Source organism: Lepisosteus oculatus, chromosome 17 (assembly GCF_040954835.1).
Source record: "Lepisosteus oculatus isolate fLepOcu1 chromosome 17, fLepOcu1.hap2, whole genome shotgun sequence".
Classification (NCBI taxonomy): domain Eukaryota; kingdom Metazoa; phylum Chordata; class Actinopteri; order Semionotiformes; family Lepisosteidae; genus Lepisosteus; species Lepisosteus oculatus.
Genome location: NC_090712.1, coordinates 19,760,530 through 19,785,504, shown reverse-complemented (window position 1 = coordinate 19,785,504; position 24,975 = coordinate 19,760,530). Strand labels below are relative to the sequence as shown.

Genomic DNA, 24,975 nt, shown 5'->3' with positions numbered 1-24,975 from the left:
AGCACTGGGGCTCTGATTACAATTGGGTAAAAGTTTTTATTTGATCTGGGCCATGACCTCATCAGAAGGTTTAGACTGTGAAGGCAGTATACCTGGAAATGTATGATTCCCACCTGGTGCTTGTCTACTTAAATTGACTATAAAATCACCCCATGGATGTTTCTTACACATTTCATCTTGATGTTTTTGATCATTTCTACACCTGTATCCAATGTTGACATTATCTGAAGGAGTTTCAGAAGAAAGGGGAAACACTACTTTGACATCTAGACCAAACGTGAAAGGTCAGTAGCCAATTGTGGGGTCCCTGGGGGAAAGACTAGATGACTTTACTTTTCTATGCATATTATATGAGAAATTCTACCTGCCCAGGAACTTCAATTTCAAAGCACATTCTGTTTTCCAGAAGTCCCCAGTGGAAAGAACTGGTTTGGAAATCTTTAGAGGTTGGGCAGCTTGTGTCACGTTTCATTTCATTCAGATTCTAGTCACTTGTGTCCTGAAAGGATGATGCTAGTTAAGTTAATTTAGTGCCGTGAAATTAAAACATTCTCATTTCATATGTAGCTTTAAGTGGAAATATGTTAAAGATTTCTTTCCAGTTATCCCACTTTTGAGGATACCTATTACAGTATCCTTGTACATCCTGTGCCCAAACCAAACTAAATTATTAAAAAATAAATTAGACAGGCAATTTGTTCACAGGGTAAACCAAGTCCAAGACATATTAGTTGGCAGAAGAAGTTACAGGAGATTAAACACTTCAAGAACATTATTTTAATACTTGAAAGACGTATTGCATACTGTATCTGCAGAGTAAACCTTTTCACTGAAACAGAAAAACCTGGAGAGACTAGACTGTTTTTGAAAGATGTGCTTTACACATTACACAAGTTTACAGCCTAACAATCAAGAGTTTAAAGAGCCGGGTGATCTTTCATGCCTGACAGTGATACACCGGACTATCTTTCAGTGTTACAGATGCGCTGAATCTCTTTGTTAGTGAGACATGGGTGATGAGCTGAATGTCAAGCATGGTGAAGTTCAGGAAAGAAAAAACAAAGGCAGGAACTGTATCTTATAAAGAGAACAAAGCCTTTGTGCCATGCTGGTACAGTATGTTGGAGACACTGCTGCCCCTAGCTTTTTGGGGGCCTAGGCAAGATCTTGACAAGGACCATGATTCTGCATCCACTACTGTTATCAGCTATTAAAATTGAAAAATAACGATAAACGTGAATCTGTTAACTTCTAGTAAAACGCTGGAGTAGTCTACGAGTCTAGCTAGAAAATGCAGCTCGTCTACTGTGACATGGATCTACCCTTCGCTAGTAACATTGATGTGAATCGATCGATCGAAGGATATAGTGTTGCAAAAGAAAAGCAACTGTTACCCGTTCTAACTGTGAAAAAAGCGTACTTTTGAAGTTGCACTGCTGAGAGCCTGCCTTCACTCTCCGGAATGTTTGCACAGGGTCTGGTACCTGCCTGTGACATACTGCACCTTAGCTTCGGGCCAGGCGAGATAGTGCACGACTGTCACTGCGCTACATAGCGTGGAGATGAATAAAAATTATGCATTAAAATACGTTAGATTTTATAAAAGTTTCTAACACAAAGATCAAATGTTTAACATGTTCTCTAAAGCTTACCAGTTGTAAAGTATTTTTCCTTTCCAAACGAAAGCAGGTCTTTTGTGTTCCTCTTTGAAAACAAAATCGAAACTTAAAGGTGTGAAAAAGTTTACAAGGTAACACAAAATAAAATAAACGAATTTTAGTTCTAACATTTACAAATTCCCAATGATGCGTAAAATATTCTGAATGGTGTATTGCATGTTTTTGTGTACTTCTGATGATAATTTGATCAGAATTGCTCTCCATATTTGATCTCACACAATCTTTAAATATATTTTGGGCACTGGCTCCAATAATTGCAATGCACAACTACGCTGGTTGAATTAAAACGTTGAAATTGTTGTACCGCGCATCGGGGGTGGTCAAATTCAGTCATGTGGCCGAACAGGTTTGGAAATATTCGCAGGCCCAAGATATTAGAATTAACGCCCAACAGCGATTTAGGCTGTTCGTGACGGGCCTATGGGGAAAGGGGAGATCCCACTGGGACTGAAGGTGGAGCGGAGCGCAGGGACCCGGCGCCGGTTTGAGTTCAAGATTCTCCTGCAGGACGTCCGGACCCGGCCTGCCACTTGGCTATATTCACAGCGCGGCACCTGTGACTGAACCGTCAAGCGGCTCGCCTGGAGCACCCAACCAAATATACATATATATTTAAAAATATGTAAGTCTTCCTTTTTCCTTTTTCCAAATTGTTAGAAACAATGAGGAAAAACAGTTAGAAAAATTAATGGAATACCTCTATTGGAAAATGCAATTTTAGTACAGTTTCTAATAAGAGCACGAAATTCCATTTTGCGGATGATAAAGAGGAAATGTGTTAAACTGACGTCAAATACATTTGATGTTTGAAACTTAATTACAAGCGATGTTTATGTAACAAATAATACAGATTAAGTGCAAGACGATTTGGCTTAATTTGTTACTTTTACGATGATGATTATATAATTTGTTTTATGTGTTTGGAATATAATATTCAAGCCTTGGATTTAATTGTAAAAATCAGATCAATACATCAGATCATGTAAAGCCTTTTATCCTAAAACTTTGTGGTCCAGGCAGGGTTTCCAGACTGGACTACAATTTGGAAAAAGCCTGCAAATATTCACAAACTGAAAACCTTATACGAGACAACGATATTTTTATGTCAGTATTTTGTCATTCTAAAGGAATTTTTCAAATACTCCCGTATTATCGAATGCTTTATTTCCAGGTGCAAAAGCTGAAATACGTTATTACGCACACCCTGTTGTTACTTGGCACGACAAAGCGCTGCTCTGATACTTTGCCATATCCCATCGCAAAGTCCAGCTGTCACAGGTTGTGAAGCTCAGCAGTAATTAATCGTAAAATGTATTTTCTTCTAAGGACCTTTTAAAGAAGTCCCTTAGTCGCAGTCAAAGCTAAACTACAGTTCTGTTAGTTATTCGTTTTATTAGTGTAAATATGGAAGACAGCTAATCGATTTCAGAAAGCTGCAATCCCACTGTTCATGCTATTGAAAAAATATACTGTATAACTCATTTTCCTTATTCTATGAAGTTCTCGATACTTGGCTTGTTATGTTAACACACATCTCTTCTCAGAAGTAATACTGTAGTTTCTGTTTTAAGGTAACTATATCTTAAAAGAATGAAATTTGTCTTCAAAAAGCTCAAATAAAGTTTGGAATGCTACTGGTACATAATATTGGTGAAGTCAGTGTAATGCTACAGTAATATTAAGCAATTCCAAATATGGCAAAGTTGTTTATTTTCCATTATTCATCATTTATAGTACATTTAGTTACGCTCTCATTGCATGCGTATTTAAAATTGCATATATCTAAAAAAATCTGATCTATTGCACCCTTCTTATCATTTTGAAGTATAAAAATGTTTACCCGTTTTTACATGTTTAGTATCACATACTGTACAACGGACTGCACGCTAAATTAAGAGGTCGTGAGAGTTTTGTTTACTTTGTATAAATCTAAATCGTGCCGTTAAGAAGCATTCTTTACGGGTTCACCCTGTAATCAATTTGGTTTAACATAATACATATGCATGCGTATTTTCTGACTTGTCTCTAAATAGTAATTGCATTCCGTTCTTTTAATATTAAACTATTGGCTTTTCAAAAACAATCTGTCCTGAACCGATTGCACTAAAGTACAAAATGTAAGGGTCGGTTACCATATGCATGACAGAATTAATTATAAAATGCCAGTCTCAAACCTCAGTTACGTTAAAATATATATTGTATTATTTTTTTTTATTTCAGGTACATGTGAATCCAGAGTTTACCAAAATGAAAACTCCAACATTGAAAACACTGCTCGTTTACCCAGTCATTATTACTTTGTTTGGATTCGCTACAGGCCAGGAATTACCGAGTAAGTCTGAATACATATGTAATAATAAAAGTAGAATAACCACCATAAATCTCTTAGTATGTAATTATTGTAATTATACCAATCTGACATTAGCATTGTGAAGGAGACTGAAGTTAAGGATAATCAATACCCAGAACTTAAATGCTTTTATTCTGTGAGGATGAGCCAATTTTTTAAAGTGGCTTTTATCTTCAATTCTCACGCGGTTCTGATCATTCGCTGTGCTGTTCTGATCATTTCGGATTGTCAGACCAAGCGCAGTCACGCAGTTGCAGTGGTACAGTGCTGTTTCCGCACGACGCTGTCAAAGTCTACCCATGGTTTGGGTGTACGGTTATTTTATTACCGTTGCCAGCAGCAGATGTCAGTATTGTCACGCACAATGTACTGCAGTAGTTCATTTTCAATTGGCCCCGGTAAGGGTCTGTCTGTTTTCTGTGTGCGCCGGGATGGTGTAGCAGCGGCTGTTCCGTGATAGACTCGGGCTCCCCCGCGACCCCGAACTGGATTAAGCAGTTAGAAAACACATGGATGTCTTATTTTTAACAGCATTTACACATCCTCATCTTTTAACTATGATAATCTGTAGATATTTTACGGCCGGCTGAATTTATTATAATTGTTTTGGCTTGTTAGGGACTGATCAATTTGTTTGCTCACTTGTTTGCACATAAATATACAGTAAATTCTTCATTTCCTGCTTTGCACCCCAGTCTGGAATCATCATTGCTGGAACATACAATGTTGTTCAAAAGTAAAAGCTGCCCACGTGGCCCGCATTTTCACACATTGTCACTTGCTCATTTCCAGCTGTAAGGCCTTGCTCACAATTTTCTAACACACATTCACAGTCCCACTACATTCATCCTGGCATCACAGGACCTGCAGCTACTAGCCAGCGCTAAGCACCCAGTTCAGAGACAGGACAGTTTGTGAAGATATAAAATCAGAAACTATAGCACAAAGCAAGTGGATAAAGCATGTAGTGTGATCACAGGTATGAGATTTGTGGGTGCAAATAGTTGCAGTTTGTAAAAGGGGAAACACAAATAAAAAGTTTTATATTTGCAGTTTATATTTGTTAATGTACAAGCAGTGAGACTGGCGAACACATTTAGCCATCCCCCTCGGACCACACCTACACCATCACCATCTACCTCATTGTAATTTATTTATTGTACGTCTCCAGTCATTGTTTACACGTCTGTATTGTTTACATTCAAACTGTCTGCATGTTTACTTGCACATTGTCTATTGTTTGTTTGTACATTGTCTTGATGCACTGTTTGCAATTTGTTTTGTTTTTTACACTTGTTTTACAATCGAGAGACTTTCTGTAAGTAAGAATTCCATTGTACCAGTACCGGTTACATATGGCAATAAAGTTCAAGTTCAAGTTCAAGTTCAAGTACAAAGTGTGTGAAACTTTAAAGTTTAAAGTCTGGAAGAAGTTCCTGAAAAATGTGTAGATATCAGAATGTGTCAAATACCTGAATGTCAATCAATACCATTTTATTAATTATTAATTGCAAAGTTTTCCATGTTAAGTGGGTCACATATGGAAGATTCTTCTCACCAGGAGAATCCATAACTGAGACAGAAAGCATGGCGCCTACAGCCTGTGCTTGCAGGAGGACAGACAGCTCAGTGTCGCAGCATCGTGGCCAGATCATGGCCTGTGAGACTGCTTCACAGTCCTGGGAGTTCTGTCAGCTGAGATGACCCCACCAAACAATATGAAAAATATAGGTCTTTATAGGTGAGCGATCTGTTCCCAGGGTACGCGTTCCACACCCCAGACCCAGCTGCCGGTACCTGTTCTCTTCCGTGTCCAGGTTTCAACCTCCTTGACGAGTTCCGGGTGTCCGAGTCATCGGGAGTGACTGCGGTGGAGGGGTCAGAGCCCGACGTGTTGGCTTTCCGTGTCAATCCTTCCATCCAGCTGAAAAAAACAATGCGGTAATTTATTTTAATAATAGACATGGAAATTAAATAGTGCTACTGCCCACTACATGACAAACAATTGAATTTATTTAACATTTAAAATGTTAATTGATATGCACATGCTCATTTAATCACATTGAATTATTAGCACCAACCACTAGATTTCCTCATTTAAGCATGTGCTGTGCAGTTGATATTAATATTAATATCCAGTGCAGTTTGGCCTCTTTATCTTATACTGAATCATAATTTTCTGTGAACAAAAATGTAAGGAAGTGATTTGTTTAGAAGGGTCTGTTTATCTTGTACAAATTTTGTCACCATGTTACAAAATCCATGTACTGTGACTGCAATGAAATCAGTTAGGGGCGCAGTGGTTAGCATTGCTGTCTCAATTGGCTTCTGGGAAAACTGGCCCTGGAGTGAGCGCGTGAGTCTGTGTGTGCCCTGCGATGGACTGGTGTCCTGACCAGGGTGTACCCTGCCCTGCGCCTATTGCTTGCAGCCCTGTATTGGATAAAGAGGTTAAGAAATAGATGGATGGAAATGAGCTACAGTATTTGGTCCAAACAGTCTCCCCTTGTTTGTAACCATTCTTTTGGTTTTGAAAATATCTGGCCTGGAGATTGCACATTCAGATTTGCCTGTATGGAGGAGTGTTGTTTTCCCTAAGTGATGTCTCTCTCAAACCACTGCTTGTGAGTCCTGCAGGTGGGTGTGGCACTGTGGTAGCTGTAGTGGGTCCCCTCCAATGTGCTCTGGGATCCTCTGGGCATGAAATGCACTATACAAGTGGAAATAATTATTTTGAAAGCTCAAGTCTTCACTGGAAATCCCTCTGAAACTCTGAAAATCGAAGAAGTTCATTCTTCACGTCTAATGGCCAATAGCTCATTGATCCAATCCATCCACCCTCCAGAAAGCTCTTATAACAAGCTCCCACACCCTGGTATTCACACCATGACTTGATAGGAATCCTCGTATTTCTGAATTTAAAACGCACAGATCCTACACATATTTTCTTTTTTATGTTGTTTTATGTATCTTCTATGTTGATTTTATAGTGATGTGTATCCAGATGGCTTGCCCTCAGATTACTCCATCATAACCACATTTAAGTTACTAGAAGACACACCGAATAGTGCCTGGAATTTATGGCAAGTCAGCGATCCGGATGGGAAGGAACAAGTCGGTATTCGTTTCCTGGGAGACACCAGATCTCTGGACTTCTTTTATGCCACCCCTCACAAAACACAAATGCTGAGAACGTTCCACAATGTGGAAAAACTCTTTGACGGCTCCTGGCACAAGCTGGCACTCAGTATCAAAGGGGATCAAGTGAAACTGCTCATTGACTGCCAGGAAGTCACGATTATTTCAATCGATGAGCAGCGTCCAGTGATCAAAAATGGGTACACTTCCATTGTAAAAAGAGCTGTAGGAGACTCGTCTGTTTCTGTAAGTATTGCACCTTAAAATCTTACTTTAATGTCCTGTATCTATCGCTGTACTAAGAATTGTAAGTTTATGTTGCTACACGAGCTGCAGCGAGCTCATTTTGTGCATCCTGTGAATGCCAGGTGGACCTCCAGCAGATGGAACTTTATTGTGATCCTGATCAGGCCTATGCTGAAGGATGCTGCGAGCTTTCTAATGTTGTAAGTACACTGTACTTGGTGTAAAGGTGCTAGTACCTGCATTCTGTGGATACTTCAGGTGAAGCTGTGAGATAATTGTTTCCACATCTCGATGGCTTTTTCAGTGTGGAGGACACGCCGAGATCGGGCTGACGGGCAGCCCCAATCCATGCAGGTGTGCTCACGGCCAGCCAGGTGTGCAGGGGCCTCCCGGACCCAAGGTTGGCAATTCTGTCGCTCATCGAGCAGCTCAGTAGCAGTGCTTTACACAGCAACGTGGCTACAAACTCAGTCTCTGTCTCCATTGGCAGGGGCACAGAGGTCTCAGAGGAAACCAGGGCGAGGCTGGAAGAGTGGGAAACATGGTAACGGCTTCTCTCGCACAATTCAAACTCAACACTGCTGAGCTTTGTTTTCCTGATCTTCGTAGCTGGAAATGTAGTTGGCGCTGTAACCAGAACCACAAACTTGACAGAATATCCAAATTGGTCTAACTCAAAAGTCCTCTTGGAGCAGATGGGTAATTATAAATCACAAGCAAAGAGTTAACTTGAGACATTTCTGGAAATGTGGATGGGAAATGTTCTTCCAGAACAACGATGTTGTGGCAATGTTAAATGAAAGAGCTGAAGGAAATGATGCTGAAAATAAATAATGCTGAAAATAATTTGGAGAGGATTTGGATCAAAGGTAGAACATTTTCTCTGATATGTATATTTAATTGTGAGTTTCAGATAATTTTAGCAATGTTCTATTTTCTATACAACTGTCTCCCCTCACTGTCTACAATAAATTTTAATACAGTAGTGTGCCCACAACCATAATAACAGAAACTATAATCTAGCTATTTAAAACTAAACCCAAATAAACCAGTGTGGTATAATGGATAACATTAACACCTGCAAACTGCTTATTTGTGGATTTAGTCTGCACCACTATTTAAGAGTGATAATTTGAGATGATAAAAAAATCAAGTATCAAGTACTCAGCTCTTAAAAAAAACTACTCAAGTTTTTCAATGTCTTGAAGTGAATATGCCCAGGCCAGATATTCATCTTTATCTGCAGACAGTAAGGTTACAGCCTCTTCAAGGTTCAATTGCTTTGTTTGAAATGAACTGGTTGAGTCTACAAAAGGCTTTCTAATAATAGTTAATGCAGAAGAAAACGCTCTTACGGGTGTAATTGTTTTTACTCATATGCAATTGGTATTTCTTTACACACTTTCTTTAAACCTTGGAATAACCAGCTGTGTGAGTTGATGCTAAAATGTTAGTAGCATTTGGAAAATGGAGTCCATCACATTTATTTAAAATAGTTCAATCTTGTACCAAAACAGAATGATAGGTCTTTATGTAACTGCAGGTAAGGTAGTGTTAAATAGATACTGGTTTCGCAAAGCCACCCATAGTTCAGTTGCCAAGTCGTGGGATGAGCGTTTCCTTTTCAATATACTTTATCAGACTTTATAAAGACTATTAGTCTAGGCTGTCGAAATCTGGCTGCTTCAATGCAGCAATGTCTTGGTCCTGTTTACAGGCTACAAACACACATCTCTCCAGTAGAGGGCTACAATCACCAATTTACTGATTTCATCCATCTACACTTTACAAAAGTATAACTGTAAGACTGGATAAAATAATTATTAAATATAATTTGAGAGTTTAATCTATTTGGTGTTTAAATGTGCCCCCTAAGAACGTTATCTTAATCATAACACAAAGAATTCAACTTTAATACTATATACTAGCATTTGTTCTGCATGAAATCATAATCCAGTAGTCAGATTAATCTACATTTATCTTTTAAATCAGTTCTCAAACCTACACTCAGTGGCCATAATTAGGACCCAAATTAGACAGACAATAGTTTTAAGATGGACTGGGCAGAAACAAGGCCTAAAATATATAAATCGCACACTAAACAGTGTGAAAATATGAATATATAATACTGGATCTATTGTTTGTTGAGCATGCTCTGGAAAGCACTGATTTCTCTGTTGTCAGCAGATGAGCTTGTGTGTCTTTCCAGGGTGGCCGAGGAGACCCCGGTGCTTACGGCCTCATTGGGGAGACTGGAGCTAAAGTAAGTGTGCCCGCGCTGTGACCCCTCTAGAGACAAGCCACGGCAGTGTTTTCAAACCACCCTGAAGTGCCCTGACCTCTGTTCCTGCAGGGAGTCGCTGGAAGAAAAGGAGAAAAGGGAATGAGAGGACTCCACGGCCAAGTGGTAACTGGACCTGCGCAGTAGGTGGAAATACTTCATTGCCTTAGTGCCAGATATTGGTAATAACCCGTCTGTCTTATAGGGTGACAGAGGGCCCAAAGGTCTCAAAGGGTTAAAAGGCGCACTAGGATTCAAGGTGAGCATGCGACTCTTTTTTTTTTGCAGTTGCTAGAATAAAATATTTGCATCCTCATGATCTTGTACATGCTGGGATCAATAGCTATAAATACCAACCCTGCTTGGTACTTTTAGAGTTCATTGCATCCTGAGTGATATGTTGTTAAATTCTGTGTCATCCAATTTATTACAATTTCCCATTTCTGCTAAACTCCTCAAAACATGCAGATCTTAAGAGGGAACACAAGCCTTGTTGCTAAACTGACATACAGGAGTAGTCATGATTATGAAACTGGATTATGATTAGTTATGATTTAAAACCAATTATTAAAATTTAAAAAAACAACACAATTCAGAGCCAACACAAGAACATTTACTATATTTGATGCCATAAATAGAAGGAATATGGAATTAAAGGATTTGTAGTTAAAAGGTAGCTATTTCTGACAATTATTTTAAATGCCCCTATTTTCACAAGATCTTAATTCTAGTGCAGTGAAGCACATGAAAGACAGGAAACCTGAGCAGGAATTTGATACACTACATAATAAAGCACTTTCTAATAGTTTGCATGTGTGTGGGAGTTTAAGTTCTCTACACCATGCCTCATGCTTGAGAAAATGAAGGTCTGTACTCACACGTCTCATCCACTGTATATGGAGGACAGATCTAAAACACCACAATCCAAGTGTAATTCCCTGGAGGACTTGGAACTTTTGGATGTTACACTTCATCACAAAAGGGATGGACATTTTAGAAAAGCCACTCTGTGTATGAGAACTTAATATAATATTTTTATTCCACTGTGAATAAACCAGTCCCACCAATCACTTAGGAAGTGTCCAGTTGAGCTCAAAGTGACAGAGAACTAACTTCGGCAGCTGCAGTTATGTCCAAGAAGGTCTTCATGGAGTTCCTGGGCTTCCTAATGATGTCATTGACCAGCCTGTGACAGCTGAGACCGCCCAGCTCTGCTTCTGTGGCGTGGGGGTGTAAGACAGTGGGAAGGGTGTTGTTCAGTCTGTACTGATTGGCTGTTGACCCCTACAGGGAGTGAGGGGAGCCCCTGGAGACAGAGGACAGACAGGAGAGCAGGGGGAAGTGGTATGTTTTATGTTTTTCTCACTACAGGGCCTCAACACAAGACCCAATGTTCTTAATGCACATACTGTTTGAAAGTTGATAGCGGAAGTAAAATGACCATTTTGGCTTAAGAGCATTTCTCTTGATGGATAAATAAAAGATCAAATTGTTTTACAGTTTGCAGCATAAGAGTGGAGCAAGATGGTGCCGGAACAGTTGGCACTTGCTACCTGAGGGCTTTTTGTTTCTGGGTTTGTTTCTGGGCTGGGACATCTTCTGTGTGGAATTTGCATGTCCTATCGAGTTCATGTGGGTTTTCGCTGCTTTGAGCTGCCCCCACCATGGAAAGGCATCCGGGGCAGATTAACTGATGTGTCTTAACCTGTCCCTGTGATGGACTGGAACCCTGTCCAGGACTGATCACCAACTTGTGCTCTATGCTTCAAGGATAGTCCCTAGATTCATCAGAAATGAGCAATTTTATTCCTGGTACGCAATAAACATACCAGGGATGAGCAGTTTTATGATAAAGGATGAATTATCATCTTGAAATGTGAAATTACATTATGAAGGTGACCACAGTCCCTTTCTTCTATAAATGCAGATACAATAGAAACATGTAGATATAATTATATCAGTAAAAATAAAAGGGTAAGAAAATATAAATGTTTGTCCATTAGGCTTAAGTATAAATATCTACCATCACACTATAACAGATGAAAATAGAAAGAAAAACCCAAAACTATTGTAAAATGTGTTTTCAGTATATCACATTCACATTGTCATGGTGCAGTAATGAATGCAAGTCTGAAATTAAAACTTAATTTGTAATAAAGGGTGATCCAGGTGACCCAGGATTTGAAGGAATTCCAGGATTTCAAGGATCTAAGGTAAACTTGCTGTACAGTTTAGTACAACATTTGTTTTTTACCAGAGGTTTACATTCATGGAAATGCCTGAAAATGCTGAAAACAATGGGGAACTTGTAGAATATTACGAATTAAAAGATCTGTAAGACACAAGCAATAGCATAATGATCAAATGAAGTACTTTTCACGCACATAGCTGCTGTGTATTCATCATTGCATGCAGAATGAGTACCCCAGACTCTAAATATCTAGACTCCCGGGAGGAATCGCTTGCAGATTAAAAAGCACTTTGCCCCTGGATCAAGAGCAGATCTCAGCCAACAGCTGAGAAGACAGTGTAACACTGGGCTCTGCAGAGAGATCCGTGCACAGAGCGGACATTTGATACAGGAAAGGGAAGGACTTCTTATCATCGTCTCCTTCTTTTCCCATTTTCTCGTCCTTCCTGCAGGGAGAAGAGGGATTCTCAGGAGCTGAAGGCCCACCTGGGCATCAAGGCCGCCAGGTAAAGTTGTGCAAACCAGATCCACTTCCCAGTGAAGAGTTTGAAAAACATAACGAATTTCTCACATTTCAGAGAAAACCTACAGTACATCACATCGAGAATGTCAGTAGATAACAGATAGGTAAGCAGATTCTTGTAAATAGCTTGGGATAAACCCACCCTGATCTTATATACAAACAATGTCACACAGTAAGTCACCATTCAGTGGGAATTTGTAGACAGTGCTGTGAAGTGTTTGTGGATAGCAAGCGCTAAGATTATTGCCAGTTCCGGTTACAAAACACAGTCAAGTGACGGCAGTGTTGCCACATTATAGCCCGATCGTGTCAGATCACAGAAGCTACACAAGGCCAGGCCTTGTCGGTGCTGGAACGGGAGACCTTCAAGGAAACCAGGCTCCTACACTAAGCTATAGGACTCGCCATCTTTCAGACAAGATGTTCAGCTAAGGTCTTCACTATCTGGTCATTAATGTTCCCGTGGCTCTGTTTTTTATTTATGGTTTGTGCAATCTGGTCTGATGGTATTATTTAACAGAAGGTTTGGAGGAGTTCAAATTCAAATCTCCCGTTCCCATTCGCCTATGTATAAACACGTACTGTCTCCCCACAACTCTGTACCCCTCCCTCCAGCGCCACCGCAAGTTCGCTGCAGCTCCCTGGTTCAGGGGTCGTGTCACCACCGACCTTGGGCCCCTGCGCTCGTTTCCTCGGCCAGGCGAGAGTCAGTGCCAGAGTTCTGGGCACACTACCCCCTCATATCCGTCCGCTCATTCTGTCATTAAGAAAATTACACTGAGCTACTTAACTTAAACTTCCCCCCTTCGTTCGCCCGGTGAGCACGTTTCTCTCTCCTTCACCTGGTCTGGGCGGCAGCGGAGCTGCAGGCGCTCAGTGGTTCAAGCACGTCGCTCAGACGGGGCTGAAGGCAACCAGAGCACTGGGGCCGTTCCTGTTTGTGAGGAAAAAGCACAATATATGAGCAATTCATTCTTCTATACTGGGAGAACGTATTTATGAACTGTGAACCTTGAGTATGATCTTCTGAGATAGTTTTATGATGCAATTCTAAAGGATCAACTCAAGTTCCAGTGCCTGGTCTCTGGCAGACAAATACTGGTGCCGAATTAGAAATGGAGAGCCAGGGATGCCAAAGCACAGCAGATAAGGATTACTCTCCCGGAGGACAGTAACCTCAAGCAAACACAAGTGTGAGCATCATTAAATCTAAAACCATAAGGTTTTAAATAAGGAGAAATTTAAAGAAAACTGTTTTTCCACTGTAAAAACTTGTGTCTGTTAAATGTATGTTTATTAATACTTATCATAAGTTGTGTATGAATTATGGATGCAGTATAAATTGTATGCTTTCCCAAGGATCACAGAACCACAGTAATAAAATAGTTAAAAGTACAGACATACCAAATACTGTAATACAAGCTATGACTGCTGACAGGAAATTAAACCATAAAATCCAAGCAATCCAGTATGGGTAATGTTCCTGAATAACCATTCAGAACATAGCAATAAATATTTTGCTTTTTAAAATTTTTTAGCGTAAATGTAAAAAGAAAATTAAAAGAACAAGAACCCAGATAAAAATCTTATTTGCTGTTGTGTCCCACTCGGATGCTGAGGACAGCGGAAGCCTGTAAAAGTCAGTACGAAGATCAAAGTGTTGGGTACTTTCCAAACCATAAGTAGGTCTTAATCATTTGGTAAATGAAAGTTATCAATAAATCAGTGAAACACAAAACACTGAGATGTATTTCAGCATGACAAGAAAACTAAATCTTCATGGGCAAACCCTAATGTCAGAAATACAAAAAAAATGTAAAATATAACTCTTTAGCTGCAAGCCTTAAGAATAAGCATATGTCAAAATAAATCCTTTGATATATTATTTTAGATCTTTAACTGTGATGAATGAATCTTGCCTCTAGTTTCTGGAAGGAAGGATGCATTTGACCAACAAAAGTGATGAATGGAAAAAGAATGGAATGCTTCCTCAGTTGTCTGACTTTTACGTCTGATTATTTATTAAATGATTTAGGGAGGAACCTGATTTTATATTATTGTCTTTGTGCATAATGATCATTTTCTGTTCTTCCGACATCTAGAGCAAATAAATTACTGACCTAAAATAGTAACAAAATATTTACAAAAAAGTAACAAGAGTTTTTTTTTGTAGAAAACCCAGAAAAACAAAGTACTGGATGATGACAGTGAGAGAAAATTTATATAATTTACTGAATGGCTTTACAAATGCAACACATAATATTGGATCCAGTATTAGTGTGGCTGCTTTTATTGCCTTTCAGTATATGTTGTTTTTTCCTTAGTGTAAAGTAAACCAAATGATGAATAAACCATTGATGTCATGTTGTGACCTTTATAACTGTACCTGCAACTTTACTTCCAGCTCTTTTTTTCTGCAATTTCTGCAAACATTTTTCTGAAAATATTCTCTGCTGGGAATGATCCCATTTGATAGTTATGATAGATAAAAAAGAGTAGCAGTGTGAACCTTGGCTACTCACCTTTGTCTTTGAAACCTTTGCTTTATCACAAGGAAATTTCTGTCATCTTGAGGAAAGTCTCAATGTTTTTGTTTTTTTCTGATAGGGTATTGTTGGAGATCCTGGTGAGCGTGGAGCTCCAGGACTTAAAGGAAAGCCTGTAAGTATGTAATCTGCTAAGCTTTCACAGCTTCAGCATTTGTATGGAATAAGCCATAAAAGTCTACAGCTGTTACCCTCAAGTTATATGACTGAGGTATCCATTTATATTAACTAGAATGATATAGATTTATAACTGTACTGACCAATGACATTCACAGACCTACAGTAGGTTTTCTAGTTCTTGCTAATATATCTGGAAAACTGGTGTGCAGTGACCTAAATAAATCTCACTGTTTGCTGTAGCTATCCTGCCTAAACATGGATGCCAAGACCTGAAGGCTTCACTTAAAACACTTTTTTTAAGTTACTGAATATTTTTTATAAAACCATTCAAATTAAGGAACTGAGAGGAAGTTCAAATGTTAAATTCCCTATTTCTGGTTCCTTGAATGAGATAAGCTACATGCCAATGCAAGACCTATCCCTGTTGGTGGCTGTGGAACTCAGGGAGACTCTAGAAACAGCTGTGCTCCCTGAAGCTTGGAAGTAGTGACCATGCACACTGTGGAACCCCAGTCCCTCCTGAGCATGTACAGTACAGGAGGAAATAAACTTGGTGTTGCCTTAGTTCTTGCAGGATTGACACTTCTGCTGGTAAAGTTGTTCAAGTGCAAAGATCAAAATGGAGCCCTGCACTGTAGACAGCAGTAAAACTGATGTCTGATATTTCCTCACATGACTTTTTATGGAAATAAGCGTTTCGTGTAAAAAGAATGTAATCAATTGAAATTGTATTATGCTTTCATTTTAACATCAGGGTGTTCAAGGACTGCAGGGAAAGAGAGGTGATATTGGAATAAAGGTAAGTCTGTTTGTCCTAGCATTCACAGTGGCTTACAAGGGCTACAGTCAAATTAGACAGTGTATTATATTACACAGAATTTATATTATAATATTATTATTACTAATTGTTATTATAATAAATTATAATACTGTAAATACTCTTTCAACTACCCTTTGAAAGACAATAGCTAAACTGTTGAAGCCGTATACAGTACAGTTTTTATGTCCTTTGCATTTGTAGGGGATCATTGGAGATCCAGGCTTGCCTGGCAGAGATGGGGACCCTGGGGTGGAGGTAGGACTATTGATTTCAAGATGATCGTGCTCGTTCGTCCTTCACGTGGCCTTCTGCACAACCGACTGACTGAAATGTCTTCTTGCCCAGGCCTATCAGGGACTGCAGGGCCAAGCAGGACGAGCTGGCCAGGAGGGAGAAATGGTAGGAAACACGACATCTTCGTGGAACTACTGTGTTCAGATAGCGTGTTCAGATATCCTGTGGCCCCTACATCCACAGCTCAGAACAAGGTGTTTTGTTTTCAAAGGGAGAGAAGGGTGCAGCAGGACCAGTTGGGAGTGAAGGTCCGCGTGGAATGACTGTAAGTTGCTTCTCCACAATCGTTTTGTAGCGGAGGTGTGGGCTTTCTTAAATGTTATAATTTGAGCATGTGGTCCTAATTCACATATCATATTGAATATAATATTAATTATCCTCTCTGCCTTTTTTCCTCCTATGGGATAAAAGGTCTAATGACATTGACTTCTAATTGGTTTCCAGGAGGTGCTTTGCTAATTTCTCAATGATGCTTCTGCAGGGTCCAAGGGGTTATAAGGGCTCTGCTGCACAGCCGGGAAGACCTGGGTTTATTGGCCCACCTGGAGCAACTGTAAGAGTTCCTGATAAATATTCCAAAAAAGTCCTTGAAATACATGTTAATTCTGTTTTTGTGTGCTGGCTTGAGCATTAAAGCGTGTCATTTCTCCATAGGGTCATGTGGGACTACCAGGAAGGCAGGGTCCTCAGGTAAATCAAATAATTTTCATCTTTGCTTACCACATTACTCAGGTCCTCAGAACACAAATTCACTTAAACTGTGTGTTATGGATTCCACATCATTGTTGAAGAACAGTATTAGCTTTGAAAGCAGTTAATGTGCACAATATTTAAAATCATGCAGTTTCACACAGACCATGGGTCTTCAGATTCACATGGACAAACTCACTTCATATGTAAGATTTCTGTCCTGTCACCGACCTGACCTTGACCCCCGAAACAAAAACACAGTGCTCTGTCTCTAGGTGTAGCTCTAGAATATACAGTACCAGAAAGGTGAACCACTGGTCACTTCCCTGTCAAGCCACTTTGGAAATGCATGACTCACTCACACACAGCACTGATTCTTCAGAATAAACTGAGATTTTTCCTGAGGTTACTGTAAATAAACCACAGTAACCCTTTTCCACAAATTGCGTTTTCCACTGTTGAGGTGGGTACTAAATATCTTTCAAACATAAACAGAAGAGATATGTTTATTCCTTTTTATTTAATTGAAGTTGCTTCCTACCCCAACTATAGTTATATACAAACTCCAGCCATGTTTCCTCTCAGCTGGTGTTGTGGCTTGAGGTGTTTTTTGAATGAAATCCAGCAGTGGTGGTCAAAACACTGCTCTTTTTTCTCTTCTAGAGCTTAAAAAGGACACAATATTAGACAAGAGTAAATTATTTGGGCTTACATTCTTCTTGGGCTGCATATTTGTTAATGTGCATAGGGATAACTTTGCAGTTCAATGTTTAAAAACACTGTACAAATGAAATATTCTGTACTGAAATGTCCTGTGACCAGTTTTACGAAACGTTCTTAAAAACAAAATGCCACATTTACACCCAAGCACACCTAGTGCCATTTCTTGAAAATGTTCAAGGTACAAAGTAAACTTTAGGTGCCATGCATTTGAAATGTCCTACAGATGCATGGTCCTTACATTTTGGCTGTGTGTCAAAGATAAACACCAAATCAGTTATTGCAGTCTAGGCCCTAGGCATCTCTTCACCCACGAAAATAAGAAACTTAGGTTTTTCAAGTTCTCCTATACACGATTGTAGGGATGGCTCGCTATGTGAACAGTTATTCTTGTGGAGTAATGAGGGCTGGACAATTGGCTTCACTTGCGTTTTCTGGCACATTAATATTACACCCAGCAATGATGAATGATAATTCAGGAAAAATTTGATATCGATATCAAATTTCCGGGATTCATGTACTGTACATCTCTTTGTCTGTCTTTGTCTATCCAGATTGACATAGAGGGGGAATAATCTCATTAGAAACAAATCCCATTCATTTTGAAGAATACAATATTTTAAAAATAAGTTGACATAGATACTATCTCATTACCAAGACAGACACATGGAGGCTATTTGGCCCATATACAGTAGTCTTTGTGATAGTAGGTAATAGATCCAACAGCCAGAATTTCTTTCAGCCTTCTCCTGAAAGAAACCAGGGTATTGGCTTCGACATCATACCTGGGTATTTTGTTCCATACTCCCACAACCCTAATAAGTAATATTATTAAGCACACATGTAGCTGAGGGGTTTGATTACAGTGATTTGCTGTTTACAGTAAGAATCTGAGCTGAATAATTTGACTCTTCAATTAAGAACACCGGCAGTGTGGAATTTACGTGCCAAAAGGCAATGAAATGTCATGCTAAGTACAAATTCATCCACTTATTCTTTGAAAGTGATACAATTTTAAAATAATAAAAAAAGATATCTAAAGATATCAGAAACATGTACTCTACATGCCAATGATTTCAGCTGCATTGGACACTCAGTTTTGATGCGGGTAACCTGAAACGGACACACTCCAGAGAAAAGGTGGAAAAAACACTCAGACATGATGAACTTGTTCACCTCTCGCTCGTGGGAAAATGGCATCGCAACTTCCTGAAACCACTTAAAAGCTAAAAGGGTTATAGAAGATTGTTCTCCATTATTAATTCAATCATTTGTTTTTTTCTTAAAGGGTGACACAGGTATTCAGGGAATCCAAGGAGTTAAAGGTGAAAAGGTACGACAAATTAATCAAATATCCGCATTCGTTTAACTCGCTTCTGTAATTCGTGCTGTAAAATAGTCTTTTTTTTTTTTAAGGGGCAAAAAGGAGTCTATGGACCAAGGGGAGAAGTGAGTATCGGCCCACGCCCCCGGGAGATGAGCACTGCTCATTGTTCTGACAGACATGCCTAGTTCGACCTGCTTGCTTGTAACTACGTGATCCTATCTGCACACACTGTAGCCCTGCTTCTTTGAAAGATGATGAATAAAAGCCTCATGCAGGCTGCTGTGTCTTCAGGTTGGAGACAAGGGCCCCCCTGGACCCCCAGGGCAACAGGGGAAAAGAGGCGCAGCGGGTGAGCCGGGGCGTGCAGGGCCCGCTGGGAACAAAGGTGTCCGTGGAGACGGAGGAGTCGTGGGATTCCAGGGGCCTCCTGGACCACCAGTGAGTAAGGCTGGAGATGGCAAACGCTACACTTAAAGCTTAGTCTTTAACCTGAGCGTCGTGGATACAGGGACTGCCTCTGCTCCAACAGCTGAATCCCTTGACACACGTCCATCCATTTTCACATCTCATCCTGCAAGAATTACCCGCTCGATGCAAGAGCTCTTACAGACAGATGCTGACTACCTTTCTACTCCAGTGAGGTTTGGATCAGGCTCTGAACCCTGCTCCCCAGTCCTCCCCAGTCCTGTGAGACACCTCTCGTCCCTACATTGCACTCTGTATCCATTACAAGGAAGCAGGGAGAAATGTGATGTGCTAGTGGGATATAATAAAAGTTTTGCTCCTCTTTTGGGCATTGTGCTTCTTAAAAGGAATAAATAACAAACATAGACTACAGCTTTTAGTATTGGATTAATAAATGAAGGCTGTAAAGATTCAATATGAGATGTTCTGTGCTGAACCAAAGCTGATATCATTAAGGTGTCTAAAGTCTTTAACTTATTTGGCGTTTTATTAAAGATTCAATTGAGATCACTGTGGCACCAACTTCCTCGTACATCACAGCCCAACCTAGAGTAACATTTGCTACCCTCCATCAAATGGAAAAACAGAAAACATAAGACATCAGTCATCTGTTCCAGAAGTATTTTTTTACAACGTACTGTAAGTGCTGCATCTAAGCAACACTTTATTGTGCTTAGTAGACCATGATAAACACTGAGTACTGTGTTCATGTCTTATACAGTTACCATATACTGTAAGAGTGGGCTGTTTCAATTTTAAAGAGTCGTAAAAGTTATGGTCTAAGGAATGCTTGTTGACAGTATGTCATTAGCTTTTCATTTTCTTTGATTTGTGGTGTACTACCATTTTGTTTTATTTATACATTTAGCATAAAATAAACACTCTTGTATAGAAATCTATTTTGTCTTCTTGTTGGCTGATTGTACTCATATTTATATTTTGTCCCTGTGAAGCCAATAATTAGGGTTTGGAAGGACAGGAACACTGAGAGATGCATGTGAATTACCCCAGGATTTCTCCACACTAATGGGTTCTGCCTCTTTTTTTCCCGAAACAGGGGCCGACTTTCCCTGCAGAGAGAGTGATAGAGGTCTGCAGCCGAGTGGTGCTTGAGCAGATGTCCATGTATGCCAACGCTGTGAAGAGGAAGTGTGCCAGTGTGTGCCCGCTGTACGGGGATGTCCCAATGGGACCGCCTGGGCCTCCGGGCCTGAAAGGACCGCCAGGGCCCCCAGTGAGTACGCCAATTTGGGATGGCACAGTGGCATGGCATTTAACGCTTACTGCCTCACAGCTCCCAGGTCCTGGGTTCAGTTGTAGCCAGGGATGCTCTCTCTGCGAGTTTGCAAGTTCTCCCTAAGACTGTGCTGGTTTTCTGGATTCCTCCAATTCCTCCTATATCAGACACATGTCTCTAGGTGATCTGCCTCCTGTACATGTGCTGCCTGTGGTGAACTGCAGGCCCGTTCGGGGTTTACCTGTTGGGTTAGACTCTCATCCCTACATTGCATTAAGGCAGGGGTCTCCAGCCTCAGTCACGGAGAGCTCCGATCCCCTGTATCTCACAGGTCACCTGTTTCGAAAGACTGTGAGCTACTGATGAATAAAGCAAGTCATTTGTTCAGTTAAGAGAACGCTTGGGATGGTGGCGTGCTGGTAATCATTGCTGTATCGGAATGCTGGGGCCCTGGGTTCAATTCCAGACCTGGGGCTCTCTCTCTACAGGAAGGGTCGTGTTCTTACTGTGTTGTTTTGCCAGAACAGAAGCAAAACAAATTTAGGCCTCAGTAATGTGGCTTAGTCCTCATGCTCTGGGACATGTGGCAAGAAAAAGCAATAAACATCGTTGGGGTTTCTTTCTCAGGCACATACAATGACACAAGAGTTGCAAGAGTTAAAAAATCCAAAATATTTGGCACTGTAGGATGCAATGAAAACTTTCCACAACCCTTGAAAGGCAAACAACGAGCCACAGACAAGATCCTGATTGTTGTGCTGAGTGTTTTTTAGAAAGAGTCAATTGTTCCCTGCTGAAAAGCCCCTTTTCCATGTTCATAGTACAAGCCTGATCTTCACTATCTCCACAAAAACCTCCTAAGACACAAGAAATCTCTGAGCTACAGGCAAATACGAACTGTCTATGGAATCAAAAGCAGAAATGCCAAAGGCAGAAACCAGGCCTCACTTTTCAATTAGTCAAGGCTGCAGAATGTTCACCGCGACTGCCTCAAAGCCTCAGATCTGTCAAAATGCTGTCCATTTTCTAACTGTATAAGCAATATTTTAATTGTAAATAATTCAAAACACTGTGACGTAAACCTTCTAATTATTACATCTACTGTCACATGCAAAAAAGTAAACATCAGACATTCAGAACAATCCAAACACAGCAACTTGTTATAAACATTAGGAAAAATATGCTACAGTATATACACTTGCATTAGCTTATGCATAGAACATAAACTCTGAAACAGGAAAAATGTCCATTCACATCTTCTGATTAATTAATTAAAAAATGTTCTCTTTGGAACCATCTTGATATGAAAGTGATGTGAGTTTTTTCCTTCATTATTTTGCTGTGAAGAGATCGCACACTGCACTGCTCTGAAATACCACTTCTCAGTATCAGCTTTGTGCAACAGTAGCAGACAAACCCAAAATCCCGCAATCGAATGTCACTCCTGAAAGTCAGAGAATAATGTTGCACGTTGTATGTTTATGGATGAAAAGGAGGGTTAAGGCTTAATAATCTGAATCTGAATAATCTTCAACAGGTTTAAACAGGTCTTGTGCTTCAGGGTTTTAGAGGGTTCCAGAGGCATGCATAAATAAATAAGGGTGACCCAAAACTTCCACTATCACCCTGGCTGATGTAAACTGCATCTAAGATGTATGAGGCATCTCCACCCCAATGCACAGCTACAGTGGTTTCAGTGTTACTGTATGTTTATTACTTGTTACTGTATGTTTATTACTATGTCAGGATAAGTCGATGTATGCAGGTGCTTACATTTAGCACCACATCTTTTACACTGCATCATTGGCCTCAGATCCTGACCTTTGAGGTACCCCTGCCTTCAGAGTTCCCCTTTGAAGCACGAGGTACATGACAAGCACTAATTCCTGAGCAGACAGACAGGGTGTGGCCACTCCCCTTGGCTTTTGGAGAGAAAGGAAGCAGGAGGGAACTACGGCACAACTGAATGGTCGAGGAAGCAGTAACACTACACCGGTGTGATGACTTGCAGAGCAATCGGAGTTGCATCCATGTGTTTTGTGTTCTATCTCGAAGGGAAACAAATGGGTCCTGCCTGAGGTGTTGCCTGACATGTTTCCATCCACTCAACCCTTAATAATACAGAACATGCCAGATGGACGCTGGTGGCACGGCTGATTGATTTAGCTCTCTGGCACTGCATGCATCACTAGCTTAACTTGGCAAAGTGACCTTGATCAGACTTTCCTCAGATGGACCAGTTTTTTCCATCTTTCCTTTTCCAGTGGTTGGAAGTCAGTTCTTGACTTTTTACAGCAGTAGGGTCCCCAGTCCTGATCTTGAAAAGCTGGTATGTCTGCAGGTTTCTCTTTAAAGCACCAGCACCTGAATAGCTAGCAGAAGCAGTTAGAAGCACCAGACTGGTAATGAGCTTATGAGCCCAGCTAGGCTGGAAACCTGTCAAAACACCAGACTTCTAGGACCAGCATTAGGGCTTCCTGCTTTATAGGGTACTGTGATCAAACCACCATGTCACCCAATAAACACCAGCAGCAGAAATCTAGCAGAAATCATTCTTGGACCATTGCAAATACAACATGACCCCGGTTATAGTGATCATCTTCAGAGGGATAAATACAAAGGTTTTTGACTTATTTCATGGGCTTTATGTAATTTTATTCATTCAAATGGAAACTGAACTTGGTCATTTCTTCCTTATTGCGGTTTTCCAGGGTGAACCTGGAATTGATGGTGTTGATGGAGAGATTGGACAGCCAGGTTTCTATGGAGAAGCTGGTAATGCGGGCAAACAAGGAGAACCAGGTCAGACTTTAATACATGAAGCCATGAAAGACCTTTCTTGTTTTGCTAGATTTTTTAGGCAGAAAAAAAATCTTCCGTATTTGCCCAGAAGATGCAAATTCATCCCAGAGACACACAATGAAAATGTATTGCTAATCAAATCTCAACACTGCACTGATTATTCTCCTGTAGACTGTAGCCACACCGACTTTTCAATGGGCTTCCCAGTGAGCTTACATTGTGTTGCCAGCCCTGAATGTGCTTTTAAGTTGATCAATAGGAAATAACTGATATCAAAGCCGTAGGTGGAGTGTTTCATTTAAACACAAGGTGCCAATCAGGGGTACTGAGTGTGGCTGCACAAATGAATATAATGATCTTTTCAGGTGCAGCCTGCTGCCCTGAGGTACAGATTTTCACCACTGTGGGACAGTACGGACTGAAGGCCTTGGAACAGTAAATGGTTTTATTCAACACGTGATGTGTCTGCTTTTAGGTGATCTTGGAGAGCCGGGGGATAAGGGAGCTAAGGGCCACGGTCTGCCAGGCCTAGTGGGGAGCCAAGGCCCACGAGGTAATTGTGTTCTTCTGCATTCTGCCATCTGATGTTAATAATGTTTCTTTATTAGCCCTATACAATTTCTTGCATTAGGAATGCATCTTTTCGCATACCCCAGCTTTTCTCCAAGGAGACACAGACACAGACAGGGAGAGAAGCTTGGGGTCAGAGCGCAGGGTCTGCCATTGTCTGAGCCAGCTCTGTTGGGCCCCAGGGGCGCCGTATAAATGGCTGACCCTGCGCTCTGGCCCCCAGCTTCTCTCCCTGTTTGTGTCTCATAGAGAGCAAGCTGGGGTCTGCAAAATGACAAATTCCTAATGCAAGAAATTGTATATGGCCAATAAAGTGATCTTATCTTATGTGCTGGATGTGCTCCTGGCTAACGGTTCTCTTTGTCTGTTTATCCCCTGATGCTGCAAACACACAAACACACCAAGGTCAACGGGGAAGGACAGGAACTGTGTTCGATGGGCAGCCTGGTCAGCAAGGGCCTCGGGGGCACATGGGGCAGCCTGGCCTGAGGGGGTATCCGGGACTTCAGGGCACCCCAGGAATCTGCATGACGTCGGGGTGTGATCTGAACAACGGGACCGGCAGCGCAGAGGAGCAGGGAGCCCAGAGACCAGGCGCAAGGCGCCCTTAAAGGCAGCTGTTCAAGTGTCGAAACGAGCTGATATAGACTGTAGTTTGTGGCTAAACAACTGCAATATCAATAATTCACAAATCTTGACCTAGTACATTCTGTTTTTAAAAATGTATATAATTAGGCCCCTTGTCAACTAAAAAAAACCCAACAATGTTGTTTTATTTTTGTATTTATTTCTTCGAAATTACTTCACAGCAGTGTTGCCACAAGGACAGGGCTGCAGACTATCTTTTGGTTACCTCTTGCCTTTGATATCTTAATGAATAAAATGTAACAATATGGACATGTAACATAATTTCTTATTTCAATGCAGTTTTCAAGAGTTTAAAATTGGTGACGTGGATTACAAAATGTCTTAAAAT

General features: G+C 40.6%; 1 protein-coding gene and 1 long non-coding RNA gene across 2 annotated transcripts in view; one reads left to right on the top strand and one right to left on the bottom strand.

Annotated features, from left to right (window-relative positions):
- Positions 1-2,079: 2,079 nt before the first annotated feature.
- On the top strand, positions 2,080-24,896 carry LOC107079352 (collagen alpha-1(IX) chain). The gene is made up of 27 exons (XM_069180050.1): positions 2,080-2,301; positions 3,900-4,011; positions 5,847-5,970; positions 7,020-7,413; positions 7,536-7,613; positions 7,718-7,813; positions 7,904-7,957; positions 9,623-9,676; positions 9,767-9,820; positions 9,900-9,953; positions 10,985-11,038; positions 11,854-11,907; positions 12,338-12,391; positions 15,016-15,069; positions 15,829-15,873; positions 16,096-16,149; positions 16,240-16,293; positions 16,400-16,453; positions 16,670-16,741; positions 16,843-16,878; positions 18,887-18,931; positions 19,015-19,047; positions 19,217-19,363; positions 20,448-20,624; positions 23,339-23,429; positions 23,905-23,982; positions 24,405-24,896. The coding sequence occupies exons 2-27, from the start codon at positions 3,927-3,929 to the stop codon at positions 24,608-24,610; spliced, it is 2,301 nt and encodes a 766-aa protein (XP_069036151.1). The 5' UTR covers positions 2,080-2,301; positions 3,900-3,926; the 3' UTR covers positions 24,611-24,896.
- Positions 5,888-24,975, bottom strand: part of LOC107079380 (uncharacterized) — a 100,181-nt gene continuing 81,093 nt past the window's right edge. Inside the window, exons 3-4 of the long non-coding RNA XR_011182330.1 lie at positions 13,251-13,342; positions 5,888-5,953 (exon numbers count right to left, since the gene is read on the bottom strand). This is a non-coding gene — a long non-coding RNA (uncharacterized lncRNA). The remainder of the gene's footprint in view (positions 5,954-13,250; positions 13,343-24,975) is intronic.

What these genes read in the sequence shown, in the direction of transcription:
- LOC107079352 (XM_069180050.1), top strand. Translation starts at nt 3,927, where the DNA reads ATGAAAACTCCAACATTGAAAACACTGCTCGTTTACCCAGTCATTATT. An exon ending in CTGGGCATCAAGGCCGCCAG is followed by an intron (nt 12,392 to 15,015) that starts GTAAAGTTGTGC and finishes TTTTTCTGATAG; the next exon opens with GGTATTGTTGGAGATCCTGG. An exon ending in AAGGTCCGCGTGGAATGACT is followed by an intron (nt 16,454 to 16,669) that starts GTAAGTTGCTTC and finishes ATGCTTCTGCAG; the next exon opens with GGTCCAAGGGGTTATAAGGG.